At 44.5% G+C, this 16,226-nt stretch overlaps 1 protein-coding gene across 1 annotated transcript in view; it reads left to right on the top strand.

The window, feature by feature from the left end:
- Positions 1 to 6: 6 nt before the first annotated feature.
- Positions 7 to 16,226, top strand: part of WRN (WRN RecQ like helicase) — a 29,249-nt gene continuing 13,029 nt past the window's right edge. The window contains 17 exon segments of the mRNA XM_042026863.1: positions 7 to 114; positions 832 to 939; positions 1,695 to 1,810; positions 2,799 to 2,944; positions 5,722 to 5,870; positions 7,745 to 7,894; positions 9,125 to 9,197; positions 10,136 to 10,244; positions 10,514 to 10,919; positions 11,126 to 11,206; positions 11,559 to 11,700; positions 12,484 to 12,559; positions 12,987 to 13,054; positions 13,223 to 13,331; positions 14,901 to 14,969; positions 15,481 to 15,563; positions 16,069 to 16,175. Of these exon segments, the coding sequence (XP_041882797.1) occupies positions 850 to 939; positions 1,695 to 1,810; positions 2,799 to 2,944; positions 5,722 to 5,870; positions 7,745 to 7,894; positions 9,125 to 9,197; positions 10,136 to 10,244; positions 10,514 to 10,919; positions 11,126 to 11,206; positions 11,559 to 11,700; positions 12,484 to 12,559; positions 12,987 to 13,054; positions 13,223 to 13,331; positions 14,901 to 14,969; positions 15,481 to 15,563; positions 16,069 to 16,175 (1,974 nt within the window). The 5' untranslated portion in view covers positions 7 to 114; positions 832 to 849.

The following is a 16,226-nucleotide window of genomic DNA, read 5'->3' as shown; positions in this document are numbered from 1 at the left end:
GAAGAAGAAGGAGCCCGCTCGGAGCCCCTCCGCAGCGCTCGGAGCCGCTGCCGGCCTGCTGCGGGCTCCGCTGGCACCGCGGCCTGCTGCGCTGGGGGCACTGAGGGACAACAGGTGAAACGCTGAGGGCACTGCTGGAGGTACTGGGAGCACTGCGGGGTCAGGAGGGCAGCGGTGTGGAGGACAAGGAGGTACTGGGAAGTAGCCGCTCCGAGGGAGTCCCGGCTGCCTGCCCAGCGCTGAAGGTGCTCTTTCCTGTGGCAAGTAAGGCGCGTTACCCTTTGTGTGAGGACTTGTCGGTGGCTCCGTGTCCCCTGCTGCTTATCCCGAGGAGTCCCGAGCTGGATGGCCGCCTACCGTTGGATGCTGAGCGATCCCGAGTGCCGGGGGTTGGCTTAACACTGCGCAGGTGGGTGATGCTGCGGTGGGAGGTGGTGCAGGATCGTGTGTAGGTGCCAAAGGTGCTCTGGCACTTCCAGCTGGTTTTGGGGGCTGTGGGTGCTGCAGGGTGCCCTTTATTTCCCGCTTCTGCACTGCTCGCTTCTGTTCCTGGCAGTCCCAGTCGGAAGAACTGAGTGGCTGTAAAGGAGACCTGTTGCCATGTCTCTGTTTCAGTGTTAAAATCCTTTTTGGAGTTGAAATGGAAGGGGCAGTTGATTGTGCTGCTGCACACCAAGGGAAAAGTTCTGCTTAGCCTTGATAATCAATTAGAAAATGAAAAGTTTTCCGTAACCTTGTTCAGGCCTGATGATGGTGACAGCTCATCTCCATATAAGCTGCTGACTGTTCTAATTTCTTGTTCTTTTCTGTTTTTTGTTTCTTTGAATGCAGAAGTGGAATGTGGAAAGAATGGATGTGGTAACCACTGGCCTGCAGGATAAATATCCCCAGTGGATGCTTACAGAAAGCCAGGAGGAAGCTTCTTTGGGGCATAAAAAGGTAGGTCATGGCTCGGGGGTGCTTTGCAGGCTGCATAATATCCCAACTTTGGAGCATCTGCTTTTAGTTAGGCCTGTGCCTGTAAGGGAATTTTGGTGTTCCTGCTGCTCACCCAGGAGTGTGGATTCTACATCAGCAAGGACGGGGGATTTCTCATCCATATAGTTTGAGAGCTCCAAAGGGAGTGACCTCGAGTTGTGCCCTGGCAGGGGAATTGGTTCTGGAAAGGCCCTTGAGATGTTCTTCACATGTTAAATATTCCAGAAGGCTTTGCAGCTCAGATGTGTCAGGTGAATTAATTGTTCATCGATTTTTGATGTCCCATAAGTGTTACTGTGTCCTTGGGGTTGTTTTTTTTGTTTTCTGTGTGTATGAGCAGTTCAGTATAGAAATGCCCACAAGAAGGGACCATCCCTGTAACACCTAAAACAGCTTCAACAGTTAGAAAAGTAAGTAATGAGGGGGAAAAGCAGAGGATTCAGTCCAGCAGCTTTCGTTCCACAAAGTGGGAGTAAATGATTAGTTGATTAATAAATGATTAGTAGCTTGGATATTAAAAATTATCAGGTGGAACAATAATAACTTTTACATTTTTTCTGTGAGTGCTCAGTGAACAGAGAGTTCTCAGTGAGAGATGTTGGGGCAGGAACCCAAATGTTTTGGTAAAGGGTGTGTGTGAGCCTGGCTGGGATGGATGTCCCTGATGAGGACAGGTGCCGTGGGTAACCAGATCTCTCCCAAATTTCGTTTGCCAGAAGCCTGCTGTCCAGAGGAGTGTTGTGGAGGATGGGCTGCCATTCCTGGAGTTCTCTGGCTCTGTTGTTTATAGCTACGAAGCCAGTGACTGTTCCCTTCTCTCAGAAGATATCAGGTAGCAGCTCATATTCAGTTTTTTTCTTCTTTCCTTTGAGTGCTCCTTTCCTTTTGGAAGGGACTTGGCTCTTGGGAATAGTTTCCCATTTGGCCTTGTTGGTGGGAGATGCCACTGCTCCATCTTTCAGTCCCTCAGAGCAGAGGCTGTGAAGGCTCTAGTGCAGGTTCATTGCCTTTCACAGTATGAATAATTCCACGAGCTTCAGTGACTTCATGGAGAAGTGTTAATTCCTAACTTGGGACTGTGTGTTTAAAGAAAAGACCGTAAATTTCAGGTGCAAATACATTATTTTTTTCCCCTTTTTTTGTGTAGCACAGCTCATGTTGCTGAGGGGAAAAAAAAATCTGTGCAAAACTTCCAGTGCTGTGGGATAAATAAAGGACTATCTTTCAAGGGATCATGGGGTGACTCAAGGAGAACCTTTCAAGGGAATAAAAACAATTCCGTCATCCTTTGCCTCTGGCTGTCCTTGAGGCCTGTGTGGCCAAGTTTTAGTAGCGGGGGGCTAAAGGCCCTGTCCCTGTTGTGGTGCTGAGGGGGAAGAGGTAGGAAATTTGGGAGTCTGGTTGAGCCAGGGAAAAAGGGAGTGGTGTGGGAAAAGTGTTTTCAGATGGTTTTGTTTCCCATTTTCCTGCTCTGATTTGATTGGTAGCAAATCAGTTCATTTTGGTGCATTTGCTTTGCCCGCGCCGCTAATGGCAGAGCGGCCTCTCCCTGTCCTTCTCTGCACCCACAACCTGCAGTTATTCATAAAAAACGTGCTACTGCTTGCCAGCAGATCCGCAGGGTTTTGAAACATTTCACGTGGCTCTGTGGATCAGCACAAAGTGTCTGTGCTGTGAAATGGTTTCTGTGCCTTGCACACGTGGAATGAAGAGAGTCGCAGCCGGTGCACCTTTCGTCTTCGTGTAAGGCGGCTCAAGGTTGGTGTTTCAAGTGCTGATAGAACAACAGATAAATGTGAGGGCTGTCTGCTCCTTTCCAGGCAGAGTTTATCAGATGGGGCTGCTGTTGGATTTGACATTGAATGGCCACCATCATACACGAAAGGGAAAATGGCCAAAACAGCTGTAATCCAGATGTGTGTCACTGAGGACAAGTGTTACCTGTTTCACGTCTCCTCCATGGCAGGTACTGTACTTCCTCTCTTATTTAGGGCATGAACTGCTTGATATTTCTTGTGATTAAGTTTGAGCTTAAGCCTTGAGCAATGGCTAATGTATCCTACTACATGGGACAGTAAAAATCCAACCTTTTTTCTCCCCTTTCCCCCCTAAAATAAAGGGTTTTATTCTTTGAGTGATGCCCATATGTTAAGACAACCTTAGCTTGCCATGTGTGCATGAAAACAGGGTGTAGGTTCTGAACAGGGCAAAAGAGCCTTACTTGGGGGTTATTTTTCTGTCTGGGAGGGAACATTTTATTCCAGTTTTAAAAATTTAACTCCCTGCTCCTATAATGATTTTTTTTGTGTAGTGCCAAAATAAACAAATAGAGCAAGCTGTGTTTTTTTGTTTTTTTTTTTTAATTTGGCTTCAACAAAAAGCCTCAAAAATGATGACTCTTGTGCTGTTTATTCCCAATACCTGCATTATATGACATTGGTTTTTCAGTTTTGGGAAAGAATGCTGGGTACCCAGTGTGATGCAGCTGTGGGGAGAGAAGGGGGTGTGCTTAGCAGAGGCTGAATTCATTATGGATGTGAATAAAAGCTTCCAAATAGGGAAAATAGGGATGAGGGAAGGAGACGGCAATTTTATAACCTTTGGTTTAAAATGTTAGATTGAAACTATGCCTGTGAGAGGTTTCTGATTTCCCTGGGGGACTCACGCTGAGGTATAATAGCGATAATTTTAATGTTGGTGTTCAATCCTTTGTCATTTAGAGCAAATGGGGTGGAAAATTTAATTGCTGGAGGCTATTCCGTCAGGGAGGCGCGAGAGCACAAAGGAAAATGATGTGAGGAGAGGAAGCTGAGGGAAGAAGAGCCATGAAGAGCTGAAATGCTTTTGATTCTGGCAGGGGAGATGTTTGTGTGCTGATGCCGAATGTGGCTGCACGTGGGCTGCTGTGTTGCAGCAGAAGCTGGTGTTTCCTTCTGGATGATTTTCCAGAATGCCTGTTCTTGCCAATGGGAGATGCACTTTGAACTGAGTGACTTGAGCAGGAACCAGAGCCAATTTCTGTTTATTATGGCAATATATTTGATCCTCAGAAATGCTGGCCAAATCACAATAAAAAGCAGTAAGTCCTAGCAAAAAAACTTTCTCCTACAGGAGGAATTGAGAGTTCTTAGACTGTGTATAAATGACAAAACCACATTTATTTATTGGGAAGATTGTTCATAATTTTTCATTTTTTAGTAGTTTTTTATTTCCTTACAGATCTAGTCAAGTGTGACCTGTTTCTCAGATTGTAGCTTCTGCGCAGTCTTCAACTTAGACTTTTTGGGTTTTGTTTTTTGTTAGTCCGTTTTTTAGGAATGAGGTGCGGGAAATGGGGCACGAGTCCTCCACTGGGAAGTGCCCATCCTTGAAGGTTTTAATGATGACTCCCTCAGGTGAAAATCCCTTGTATATTAAATCAGCTGCGTATGTTGCAGGCTTTTATCTGATTGAATTCTACCTCCTTTGTGGAGGATTTTCCGTATTTCGCAGTGGCTCACATGCTTTGGGAATGCTGTAGTCTGTCTTCGTCTCACAGCACCGGGCTGCTACTGTTTGGGGGGTTTTTACCAGTCATTTTTTAATGCTTTGGGTTTGGACCTGCAATTTCCCAGTCCACAACACAGCCGACTGTGGCAGCAGCTGCAAATGTACCTGTACAGTGGCAGCAGCAGCCATCAAAGGGCAGAGATAATTGTGCTGAAATAAAATCAGTGATGCCAAGTGTTTGTTGAAGTACATAAATACATATTGCAGGACTGAGAAAAGGTGATGTTTGAAGTGAAAACCAAGGCAGGTGAGGACTGTGCTTGTGCAGTACTGTGTGTTTGCAGATACTAGATTTGCACTTGAGACTAATTCAGGGTATCCAGCTGTGGGGTCCTGAAGGTATGGGTTTAAATAAGATGCTCTGAATTTTAAATGGGAGCAAACACACAGGGGAGGAAAAGGCTGTTATTGTTCAAGGATGAAGTGTCTGTGGCTGTTCCTCCTGTAGAAAACGAGATGAGAAAGCTGCCTGCTTTAATTCAGTCCTGTAAGCTTGGAAATACGCTTTGATCCAGGATTGCTGTGCCATCAATTTGGGAGAAATCAAAATATAATGCTCAGTATCTGTGTGCATCTTTGAACATTGTGGGTTTTTGCTTGCTGACAAGACTGACATGTTTGGGCTTGGCACAGCATCTGGTTGGTGAATTCTGTTTTCCAAATGCTGTTGTTGGAGCAGCCCAGCTTTAGCTCTGAGTGTGTCTCCAGAGAATCTGTGCTCCTGATGATTTCCCATGCTTATGGTTTAAACTGTTGCCCAGAAATGCGAAATAGCAAAAACTGCGAAGAAACGATGTGGCAAATAGTAAAATAATATTTGATTTCATGTCATGAACATTGAATTTTGAGAATTGAAGTATCTTTTCCAGTGGGGGGTTGCCGCTTTGTTATGTGATTTAACAATCAGAAAGACAAATAAGGTTTTGGGGGGTTTTTTGCTTGGCTTGTCTTCAGGTTGCTTTTGTGTACTTCAAGTATTTTCTTCTTGCTTGTCTGCAGATGATCCATCACCACCAGTTGGTGTTTTCAGTCATTCCAGGGAGAGGTCACATAAACAGAGGAACTTTGGTGGCTTTTCCTTTAAAAGCACAGGGTTTTGCAGATGGCCTTTGTGCTTGGATTTTGTCATTTCCATTAGACTTTCTGGCATCTTCCAGTATTTAGTTTCTTATATTTGGGCTTAATCTATTTTAGGTTTTCCCAAGGGACTCAAAAGGCTGCTGGAAGATGAAACAATTAAAAAGGTTGGCGTAGGAATTGAGGGAGATCAATGGAAGCTGATGAGTGACTTTGAAATCAAGCTGAAGAGCTTTGTGGATCTGGCTGACGTTGCTAATGAGAAAGTAAAACTTAAAACCTTTTTGTTGTGGGAGGGAGTCTTGTTACCGTGCTGTGCAAAAGGGGGCTTCCTTGTCTTCACAGGAGTTCAATTCCGATAGCAAACGTGTTCTGTGGAATAAAGCAGAGATCTCTTGCAACTTATTTAGAAACTAAGTTTAAACATCTCTCAAAGCCTGCAGAACTAAGTACTGTCTTTCAGTGAGCCAGTTTTTAATCAACGTCTGTCACCTTTTGGGTCTGTTCACTTCTAGTGTTTACAAGATGTTGAATTCAGCTGCAAGTGCTTTGCCTTTAATTCTTAGTGATGGAAATGGCCAGATTGTTCTGCTGGCAGTGGTGTCATTGTCCCAGCAATGGCTGAACCTTATAAACCATGTACAAGAAGGTGGCCCTGCTGCCATGGCTTGCTGGGCGCTGGAGGGAGGCATCAAGGTCTTCCTTGAAGTCCTCCCTGCAGAGGTGTTTCTGCCACACAATCTGGAGCTGTAGAAATACCTTGATTTCCATGATTCTCAAGCTGGTGTCACCTCAGCTCTGGTGTGGGTGCAGTTTCCAGCACCCGGTGACCTGTTGTTTACAAGTTGTGCTGTGTTTGGCACACCCTGAATTTCAGTTCTGTTTCAGAGATTGTTTGATGCAGGGACACCTGCGCTGTCTTTTTGGGGAAGGGAGCCAAAGGTTGATTGCCTTCCAAATCATTGTTATTTCTAGCACATCCCTTAAAGCTTTTCTTTCTGTATGCACCAGGCTTTTCTTTACCTGTCTTGGTCTCTCCACGCATTTTTCATTCCTTCTGTGATGCGGCACCAGCATTTGAAGCAGTGCTTTCCATACCAGCCACTTTAGAGTTTTGCTTCCTACTGCATTGGAAATGGTGCAAATTAACTGTTTTGCTCAAGCAATAAGAGGAGCTGTTAGTTCTCAAATTTGGAGTTTCCTCAGTCACCCCCCTTTTTTTATTGCCGTTGTTCAACTCAGGATAATTTGTTACGACGATGAGCAATGTGATCTCTGATAGCAGCTTAAAAGTCTTCTGCTAAAGAGGAAACAAACCAAAAATAAACTTGAAAGAGAACAAAAGAACAGGGTTATGTATAATGGCACAAAGGGAGGGGAAGGGCTGGGGGAGCCTAAAAAGAACAGTTGGGAGGGTTTTTTCATACCAGATTGAAGGCAATGAGCAATGATAATGCTGCACTGCTGCTGTTCAGCCCCACAGTTGTGCATGTTTTCCAAGCTGGAATAGCAACAGGCTATGCTTGTGAGGCCTGGATCCTTGGGCTCTGAAGCAAAGTTTCCCAAACCGGCTCTCGAGGCAATAGTGTGCAGCACCTGTGATTCACAAGGGATTGCAAAAACACTTGGAAGCAGCAGCGTGGTGGGGTGGCTTTTGGAGACTTGGGATGAGCTGCTTCCCAGCACTCAGAATAGTGGTTAGCGTGGGCTATAGCTGTGCTCTTCTGCTTTGTGCTTGTCTTCAGGCTGACAAAAGATGTCCAACACTCACAGGCACACTTTAACATTCCTGTGTTTTTATTAGATAAATCCCCGGTGTTTGATACTGAGCCTTTCTAATTAGAAAGGCAAATAACAGAAAAATCCTGGAGGAGAACGGGGGGGGGTTACTGTTTAAGCCTAGGGCTTTTATTTTATCAACCCAGAGGTTGTTTTGTACAGATACTTCATATTTTTGATGGTGTGACAGCCCTGAGAAGAGTTACTGCTTTGAAAAACGAAGTATGTTTTGACTAACGCGGAGCTCTTTGCTTCTAACAAGGGATTGAGTACGCTTTGCTCTTTCTGGGGAGGTGCAGGTGCTTTCCTTTTTAAACAAATCCTCTGCTTCTGGTGTTTTGTTTGGTTTTTTTTTCCCCAGCTGAAGTGTAAGGAGATGTGGAGTCTAAATGGCCTGGTGAAGCACCTTTTTGGCAGGCAGCTGCTGAAGGATCAGTCTGTCCGCTGCAGCAACTGGGAAGAGTTTCCACTCAATGAGGAGCAGAAGCTCTATGCAGCCACAGATGCATATGTATGTACCACAAGGGATCACCATTCCAGCCTCTGGGAATAAATCCCTTCTCCAGTGTGCTCTTAGCTGCTGGTTATTTCTTTATTCCCTTGTCTGCAGGTGTTCCCTTTAGCTTGTTACCATTTTTGGATGCGTTTCCTTCTGGTTTTGTCATCTTTCTTAGCTGCTGATGAGCCCAAATCCTGTTAAATATAGGATGTAAGGTGAAATTCAAAAGCAGCTTAGAAGAAATACAGCCTTCACTGGTGGCTAATACAGGAGAACCACAGTATGAATTATCAGGAAGAGCTCAGTTGCATATGAGTTTTGTGGTTCTCTAGAAGCCTCTGCTTTTTCATTATTTTGGATGAAGTTTGCTTTATCTGCAGTTCTGTGAAGGGTTTTACCAATATGCTGCTGGGTGCCACTTGCTTCCTGGGAGAAAATCATTCCTTATGGCAGGAAAAAGAAGCCCTTCAGGCTCTTTTATTGAGGCTTAGAGGAAGCAAAGTGGGACAGCGGTTTCTTTTCTTACTTCTAATTTAGTTAAAAGTTCATCCATGGAGAGTTTAGCACCTGTGAAGACCCAAACCTAAGAAAAAGAAGAGAAAGATTTTAAATTTCTTTGTGCCTGATTCAGCTTTTGTAGCCACTTTTTTCTAGGCAGTGCATCTTTCCCACTATGCTCTGTTCACCTGGCCTACCTTTTGGAGCCTCCCAGGAAAACATGGGGGAGTGCCTTGTTTCTTTTCCAACATGTGTAGCCTAATTAGCACATTGCTGGCTTTAGGCTGTATTTTTCTGTTAGAACTCATTATTCACACCAAGGGAAATACTAAACACACCAAATCCATCTTGGTAGGTTTGTAGCTCTTCTCCTGGAGCACAGCATGAAATCTGAATGAGGTGAGCAGATGGTGGGACTGAGAGCTGAGAACTGGGAGCTTTCTGTGTGCAGCAAACTTGCTGAGATTAATCACTCCGGGATCTGTGTAAGAGTATCCATTCCAGAGGGAGTCCCAAGTCAGCATTTGGCCCTTAGTGCAGCGTTCTGTAACATGTAACCTGGTCCTGATGGACAGTGGAGCCAGGGTTGTGATTAGTATGATGTGAGCTGTATTCCAGTTTGGAATTCTGCTGGTCGCACTGTATTGGTGCCACGCTTTGCCTGATTAACTCCTGATTAGGTTTCTTTGTTGTTGTTTCTTCTCTGTGGAGTACTGAGTACTAATTATTTCCTTCCTCTCCTAGGCTGGCTACATTATTTATGAAAAACTGAAAAATATGAATAAGAGTGATGGGAAATTATTTAGTATAAGGAAAGGTAAGTTGTCCATCCAAGCATAAGGAATTTATTCAATGTGCAATTGCGTATTCCACTTCCCAACAGGTATTTTAGTAGTATCAGGATTGTTTGGCTTCTTGGTGATTAGAGATGACTTGCAGAGAGAGCAGACAGTAAAAACTCCTGGATGCCCAGGGTAACCATGCTCTGTCACTTTCCCATAGTGATGTAGGAAGGCAGTCTTAGGATGTTGTTTGTTTGTGTTTGTCTCTGCTGTACAGAGATGGGAAGAATTCCCGCTGTCATCCATTGTTTATGGAAACACTTCAGTGAGTTAATTTCAATGCTGCTGATGCAGGGGCAAATACGTAATTTAAGATGAAACAAGGCCACAAAACAAACCATGTTAGGAAGTAATATTTTTATTGAGGCAGATAAATAGGACCCAAACGTTTAAGAGCAGCTGAACATTATTTACTTCATCAGAGGAGATTTTAAAATCTTACTTTTTGTTCAGTTCTATGTTTCATAAAGAAAATATTACAGGTAGCTTAAGGCTGAAAAAGAGGTGGTGAGGGATTTGTTTCCTTTTTGTTTTGGCTGAATTTTGCTTTTCTGTCAGAGGCAGAAGCGGCAGTGCTATCCCCTTGATACAAGGTACAGGTTTTTGGCCTTGGTTTAGTCAGCATGTCTGTGTTAGCAGCTCTTTTCTGGGAGCTGGAGGGAAGCAGGGAGGGATCACTTTGCAGTGGTGCCATTGTGTACCTGTTTTCCCTGAGCACGTGTAATGGAAGAGATGGAATGCTAAGTACGTGGAAGCTTGGCCTGATTCTCTGTGCTTGATTTTTAAGCCCTGGAAAATGCTGTCTTACCAGCTGCAGAGCTTGTAGGACTGCAGTTACAGGAATGTGAGTTATTTACATATAGATGGTAGACCCCAATTTTTACGAAATAACCAAGTGTTACACTTGTTACAGATGCCACATCTGAGGGTGTGAAGGAGCGCTTGGCTTCTCTGGCTGAGGAGATAACAGACCTGGCTTCTCACATCCCTGACTCGTCTGGACAAGGGGAAAACTTCCAGAGGTCAGTTTTTTGCTGACTTGTCTCTACCTCCACAATCAGTGTTTTGCTTCTGATCTCCGAGGTCCCACACAACAAAGTACATGTGTGTGAACAGGCGTCTGTTTTCTGTTTGCTCTTTTCCAAGAAAATGTAAGTTTTTATATGTAGGAATATGTGTTTTCACTGCTATAATTGCAACGGATTTGACACTGAACTTGGCTGAATTTTGTTCTGGAGTGCAGTAACTGCCTCTGTAATTTTGTTTTACCTTCCTTGATTTTATGTCCTAGGGCTGCAGAAATACTAGCTGAGATATCAGAGAATGTCAGTGCCTTAAAAACCACCCTGCTGGGCTCAGGTTCCCCTTCTGGACTGGAGAGGAGCCGTGGTGCAACTACAACACATTTCGAAGTCAAGTCAGCAAATGTCAAAGCACAAAAAGCAGAATGTGCTGAGCAACCTGAAGGTGACCTCAACATCTGCTCTGATGCTACGCTGGCTGTCCTCTGGGAGGGAGAAATGAGTGGAGAGGAGGCACAGAGAGGTAACACTGCTCTGGAAAATGGAGCTCCAGCAGCCAGAGTTACAGACAAAGAGGACAGAGATGACTTCATGTCCCTGGACATTACTGAGCAAGAGCTTCAGTTCTTGGAATGTCAGGCTGCAAAGGAACTGGTCAGTGAAGCTGCACCCGAGGTAATGCAAACTTGTTACGTTCTAATATTTCTTTCAGATATTTTGTTTTTAGTGGACAGGCCTCAGAGCTGAATGTTGAGCTTAACTATCTTTGGTAAGAAGTTACAGCATACAGAGGAGTAGCTTATAGGAGGTACAGAGGGTTGGAAAGTTGTGGGTAAAATAGGAATTACTTTGCTGCTAAGAGAATCGTGTTGATTTTGTAGGAGGCATGTTCCACAGACAATGAACAAAATGTTTCCTGTGTCATTGAGAGTGATGAAGAGCTGGAAATGGAGATGCTGAAAGTGAGTGCCTCAGGGTTTATTTTTCAATTTTTTTTTGTAATGATGCTGCTCTGGGATCACAATGGAGTGGAGCACAGTTAAGGGGAGGGAATATGAAGCAAAACGTTGTTGCTTACAGATGATGGACAGAGTAAACACGTGGACACCTAAAGAATTCAACTTGCTGGTGTTAGACTGGATTATCATTTGCATCCTGCGGCATCTTTACTACACCAGCTTGGACTTATCCACCCACTAGATTTAAGTTGTTATAACTAGGTTAAAACTTGGTTCCCATATCATATTACCTCAGATGGGCATTTCATCTACCCTTTCATGCTCCAAAATAACTTTTTTCTTCTTAATTTCTCAGTCTCTAGAAGATGTAGATGATTGTGAACGAGTTTTACCTGAAGGAGAGTCCAGTAAAGCCAGGAAAACTCCTGACACAGAAGTGGATGTAGCACCAGATGGTGATGAAGATGAAGCCATTGAGGAAGAGGAGGAATATTTTGGTATGGTTTTTTTAAAAAAATCTTAGTGCATGATGAAACAAATCTTAAGAAGCACTCTCTGTAGAAGCAGCTGTGGAAGCGCAGTGACTTTTAGTGGCTGGTTTTTCAAACCAGGAAGATAAAGCTCACCTGGGTTTCTAAGGAAGAACTTGGACTGTGTCCAGATGAAAATGTAAAGGTGTGCTTGGCAAAAGAGAGCAGAGTTGTGCCATGATCAGCTGATGGCTGCTTAGTGGGAGTAAAGCTGATGTGGGGATGTGGAGGCCCTGCAGAGCCGAGGGGACCTGCTCAGAACACAGCAGGGGCGAGGTGACACCTCCCCGTCTGCCTTTGTTCTTCTCCTGTTGCTGCTTCATGGCAGACTTGTTAAGAAATTGTGCCTTGGGAGTGATTTTGACCTGCTTTGGGGTTGTCCCTGTGGAGAGAAAGCAAACAGGGGAAAGAAGCAGAAATGTGAGGAGAAGCACACCTTGACTTGTCTGGATGAACCTGTTCCAGATGATGCAGTTAGAATGCCTTACAGTCCTATTGCTTTATCTCATTAATCAAGCCATGTGTTCTCCTCCTCATGCAGGGTCTCAGAGGAGCCTCTGCTTTTTTAATCCTTCCTTCTAGCCTGAAAATATCTTGAGTTCCATGTCCCTCTTTTTTTTCCACTGGAATTGCCCAAATCCTGACCCCTGGGTATCACGAACCATGAGTAGACTGTTGTTTGTGGAGACAGTGCTTTATCTTCTTAAAATTTAATTCCAAATGAGTGTTTTCTCCTCTCTCCCACTAAAGATCCACTGCTGCCTGAACCTGGAGAAAGGCACATCACATGTCTGAAGACCTATTTTGGGCATTCTTCATTTAAACCGTGAGAATATTTTTTGTTAAAATGGACACTCTGGGGTATGTGCTCTTGCTCTTCTTTCAACCTGGATGATGTTTTTATTACTGCTTAATTGAAAAAAGGCCAACAAACAAATCCAGGTCTTGTTCACAGTCTCTTGTATTGAAGATAATTGATCCACAAACACTGTGAAAACTGCAGGTATTATTTGTGATCTCCTGTGAGTGTCTGCATCAAGTGCTGCCTGCCTGAGTCCTGTTAGAGATCCCCGCTCTGGCACTCGTGGCCCTGCTGGCAGTACTTGGAGTGGCTGCAGTGTGCAAAGACAACAACTCTAAGGCAGCCTCACGAGTCCCTTTAACCCACAGTTCAACAGAATATGCAGTTTCATACAATTTACTTGTTATGTGTGGTGGCAAAAATCAAATATTCCCCTTTGTTTAATTTCAAGGGTCCAGTGGAAAGTGATCAATTCTCTTTTAGAAGACAGAAGAGATAATCTTGTTGTCATGGCAACTGGTAAGTTACCGCTGCATCCTAAGAAACAGCAAAAAGTTGTTCCCTTTTGGGGGGAGAGTAGTAAAACAAACATGACTTGGTTTTTTGGGCTCACCAAGGGGTTGGAATTGTGTGTTGTAGCTGCAGAGAAAGCACAATGTCTCACTTCTGCTTTTTTTCCCCTCTCAGGCTATGGAAAAAGCTTATGTTACCAGTTTCCTCCTGTTTACACTGGACACACAGGCATTGTCATCTGCCCTCTTATCTCCCTGATGGAGGACCAGGTGCTGCAGTTGACGTAAGTAACGTGGTGGCAGCGGCAGGCTGCTGCTGCACTCCCCACAGACTCACATGGATTCCGCCTGTGGCGTTTCTGGGTGTTTCACGTTGCACCTGGGTGTACAGCAGGCTGTTTGTGTCTCAGCTGCAGAGCATGTGCTTCCCAAGGAGCGCACACAGGCTGTGTCAGCAGTCTCAGATCCCTGGATTTGCCACGTAGGTGAACCAGAGGCTGAGGTTGCAAAGGATGGATGCCGGTGAGAGGTTTCTGAAGGCACTTTTTTCTGGATTCACAGGCCTTTTTGTGTCCAAACCAAAGTGATGGGGGGGCTGTTTGAGGCTGTGAGAGTCGTGTCAAAGTATGGTAGGGCTTCCTTTGGGTCTGAGAAGTGACATCTGAACCAAGTATAGCTGGAAGCTGTAGGCAATCCAGATCAAAGGTACAGCACAGGCTTTCAAGAGGGACAGTGTAATAGGTCTCCTAACACCTGGCCTCTTCACTTGTTAAGAGATCTGAGGGGGGAACTTGTGGGTGACACCAAATCACTCTGACATAAGCAGTTTTAGGCGTTGTCAAGATAAATCTCCTCGATTTTTAATACCTGATAATGCTTTCTCTACATGTACTCACTTCTTATTGTAAGAGCTATTCACTTCTGACACTTCTTCACTGAAGCTGTGGCTATCATGCTGAGTTGTCTAGTTCATTCCTGCCTTGTCCAACGTGGGAAGAACGGATCTTTTGTGAAAGAGGGGATATGAAGATGTTTTGAAGTGAAAAACATCAATTGCGTGCGGCATTTTCTGCTGCACGTCGTGGCTGTGTGCATATGAATGGCTGGACAGCCTAAGCTCCTCGACTGTTACTCAGCAGGGTGTCTGTGTGTTCAGCTGCTGCTTTGACTTTTTCCACTGTTTTCCTCAGTGGGAGGGGTTTATTCACTACCTTCCCAGTGGGTCATTCATTTTAAAGGCCGAGGAGACTGAATTTCTACCAACTACAGCAGTTTGTCTGTCAGTCTGGCTGCAGTTTGGACTGAGCATCTGTGGAAACCAAGGGCTCTGAGACAATGCAGTAAATCACCAAGTTAACAGGTAACATATGAATTGGTTGAGCTGGTGACTATTGTCATTAAAAAGCAGCCACCTGATTTAAAATTAGCAGATGCAGCATGAGCAGCCCACAAAAGATGGAGCAAGGTAAAAAATGGTGCAAGGCATACTTCCAAATGTGAGGAACTGCAGCAGTGAATAGTTATAGGAAATACATTTAGCATATTCTTTTGGATGTTTTATTTGTGAACTTGCCTCCTGTGCAAGGAAAATGGTCTTCCTTTCTCTGATTCCTAATTGTACTCATCTTGTGTGAGTCTTGTGGAGACAGCTGGAGGGGAAGTGGAAGGGCATTTGGGTGGCAGGGAGAGCCACGCACCACTCTTGCTTTTTTAAAAGGTGTTTCACACAGAGACCCTTGAAGAAAGCAGTTTCTGACCTCATGGCTTGAACTTCCTTTAGAAGTGCTGGCCCAGGCTGGAAACCAAAGCTTGGAGAGTGAGTCTGTTCATGACTATGCTTTTTATTTCTGCAGAATGACGGGGATTCCAGCGTGTTTCCTTGGTTCAGCTCAGTCGAAACAGGTCAAGGATTCCATCAGAGGGTGAGTTTTAGCCAAGCTTTTTGGTGCTCTGGGCTGTGACATAGGGGTGCTGCAGGGGGTAGCATGTCTCCCTGCTCCATCATCACGGGAACTCCTGGTTGTGGCTCAGCCCTGGAACCTGGCACTCGGGATGTTGTTTGCATTCACCCAGGCTGCGAGTGTGGGAGGCTACAGCCACCCTCCTGTGCCTTCTGGCTGGGGAGATGGGGCTTATTGACTCAGCTGTGTTCTGATTTATACCTGATTTTAGTCAGGTTTTAGACCTATATCTGCCATCAACACAACAGTCCCTTCTAAAGGCTGACAAATCTGTTTTTCCTTTTCCTGTAACACCTTGCTTTCCTGTGATTCTGGAATGTTTTCTATGGTCTTCACTTAATTCCTCTTGTTCCCTATCAGAAATCTGTTCTTGTTCTCATATTGTTTTTCAATGTAATCATGATTTTATTGAACTTAGGTGTCTGGGGTTTTCTTTTCTGTGACAGTTTTATTTTTTTTTGTGGTCTTTCAGGGGTCAGTACAGAGTCATATACATGACTCCAGAGTTTTGTTCAGGGAACTTAGAGTTACTTCAGGACCTTGACCAAACTGTTGGTAAGTTGGGGATAAGATTGTGGATGAGTTGGTAGGCAGCTTAGATTGGTAATTATGTTTAAGCCTTTTTAATACTTGAAGACTTTTCACCCATTTCTTGGTGAGTGTAGTGACACCATTTATTCCCATTCATGACACAAGATCCTGTCACTGATGAAAAGATCATATGTGAGTGTTTGTCTGAGGCCATCAGGCTTTGTGTTACAATCCAGAAAGTACAACAGATGACATCTGTAATGGTTATTTGTGACTATGATTGAGAGGCAGTGAGTGGGGAAAAGGCCCTGTTGGAACTAGCTCGAGATTTTGATCCACCTGAGGGAGGTTGGATGTCTAGAGCTTGGGTTGTGGTGGGGGGAGACTGTAAAGGTTCTTGGGCCTTTTTTATGAAAGAGGACTTAAAGTCGGCGCAGCAGAAAGCATTCCAGGAACAAAAAGTAAAGCACTGCTGGTCACTTCTGAGGGAAACTTGAGCTTGTCCATGCTGTGTTTTTGTGTCTCCCAGGTATCACCCTCATAGCTGTGGATGAAGCTCACTGCATCTCCGAGTGGGGCCATGACTTCAGGAACTCCTTCAGAAGTTTAGGCTTGTTAAAGAAGACCCTGCCATCGGTGAGGTTTGGATATGTTGGGTTTCTGATACAAGAAAAGGGTTTTGTGTGA

The sequence above is a fragment of the Corvus kubaryi genome, unplaced genomic scaffold (genome assembly GCF_017639235.1).
Source record: "Corvus kubaryi isolate FWS band 111438036 unplaced genomic scaffold, C.kubaryi_AGA036_p1.0 37292, whole genome shotgun sequence".
NCBI lineage: Eukaryota > Metazoa > Chordata > Aves > Passeriformes > Corvidae > Corvus > Corvus kubaryi.
This window is presented reverse-complemented; position numbering and strand designations above follow the sequence as displayed.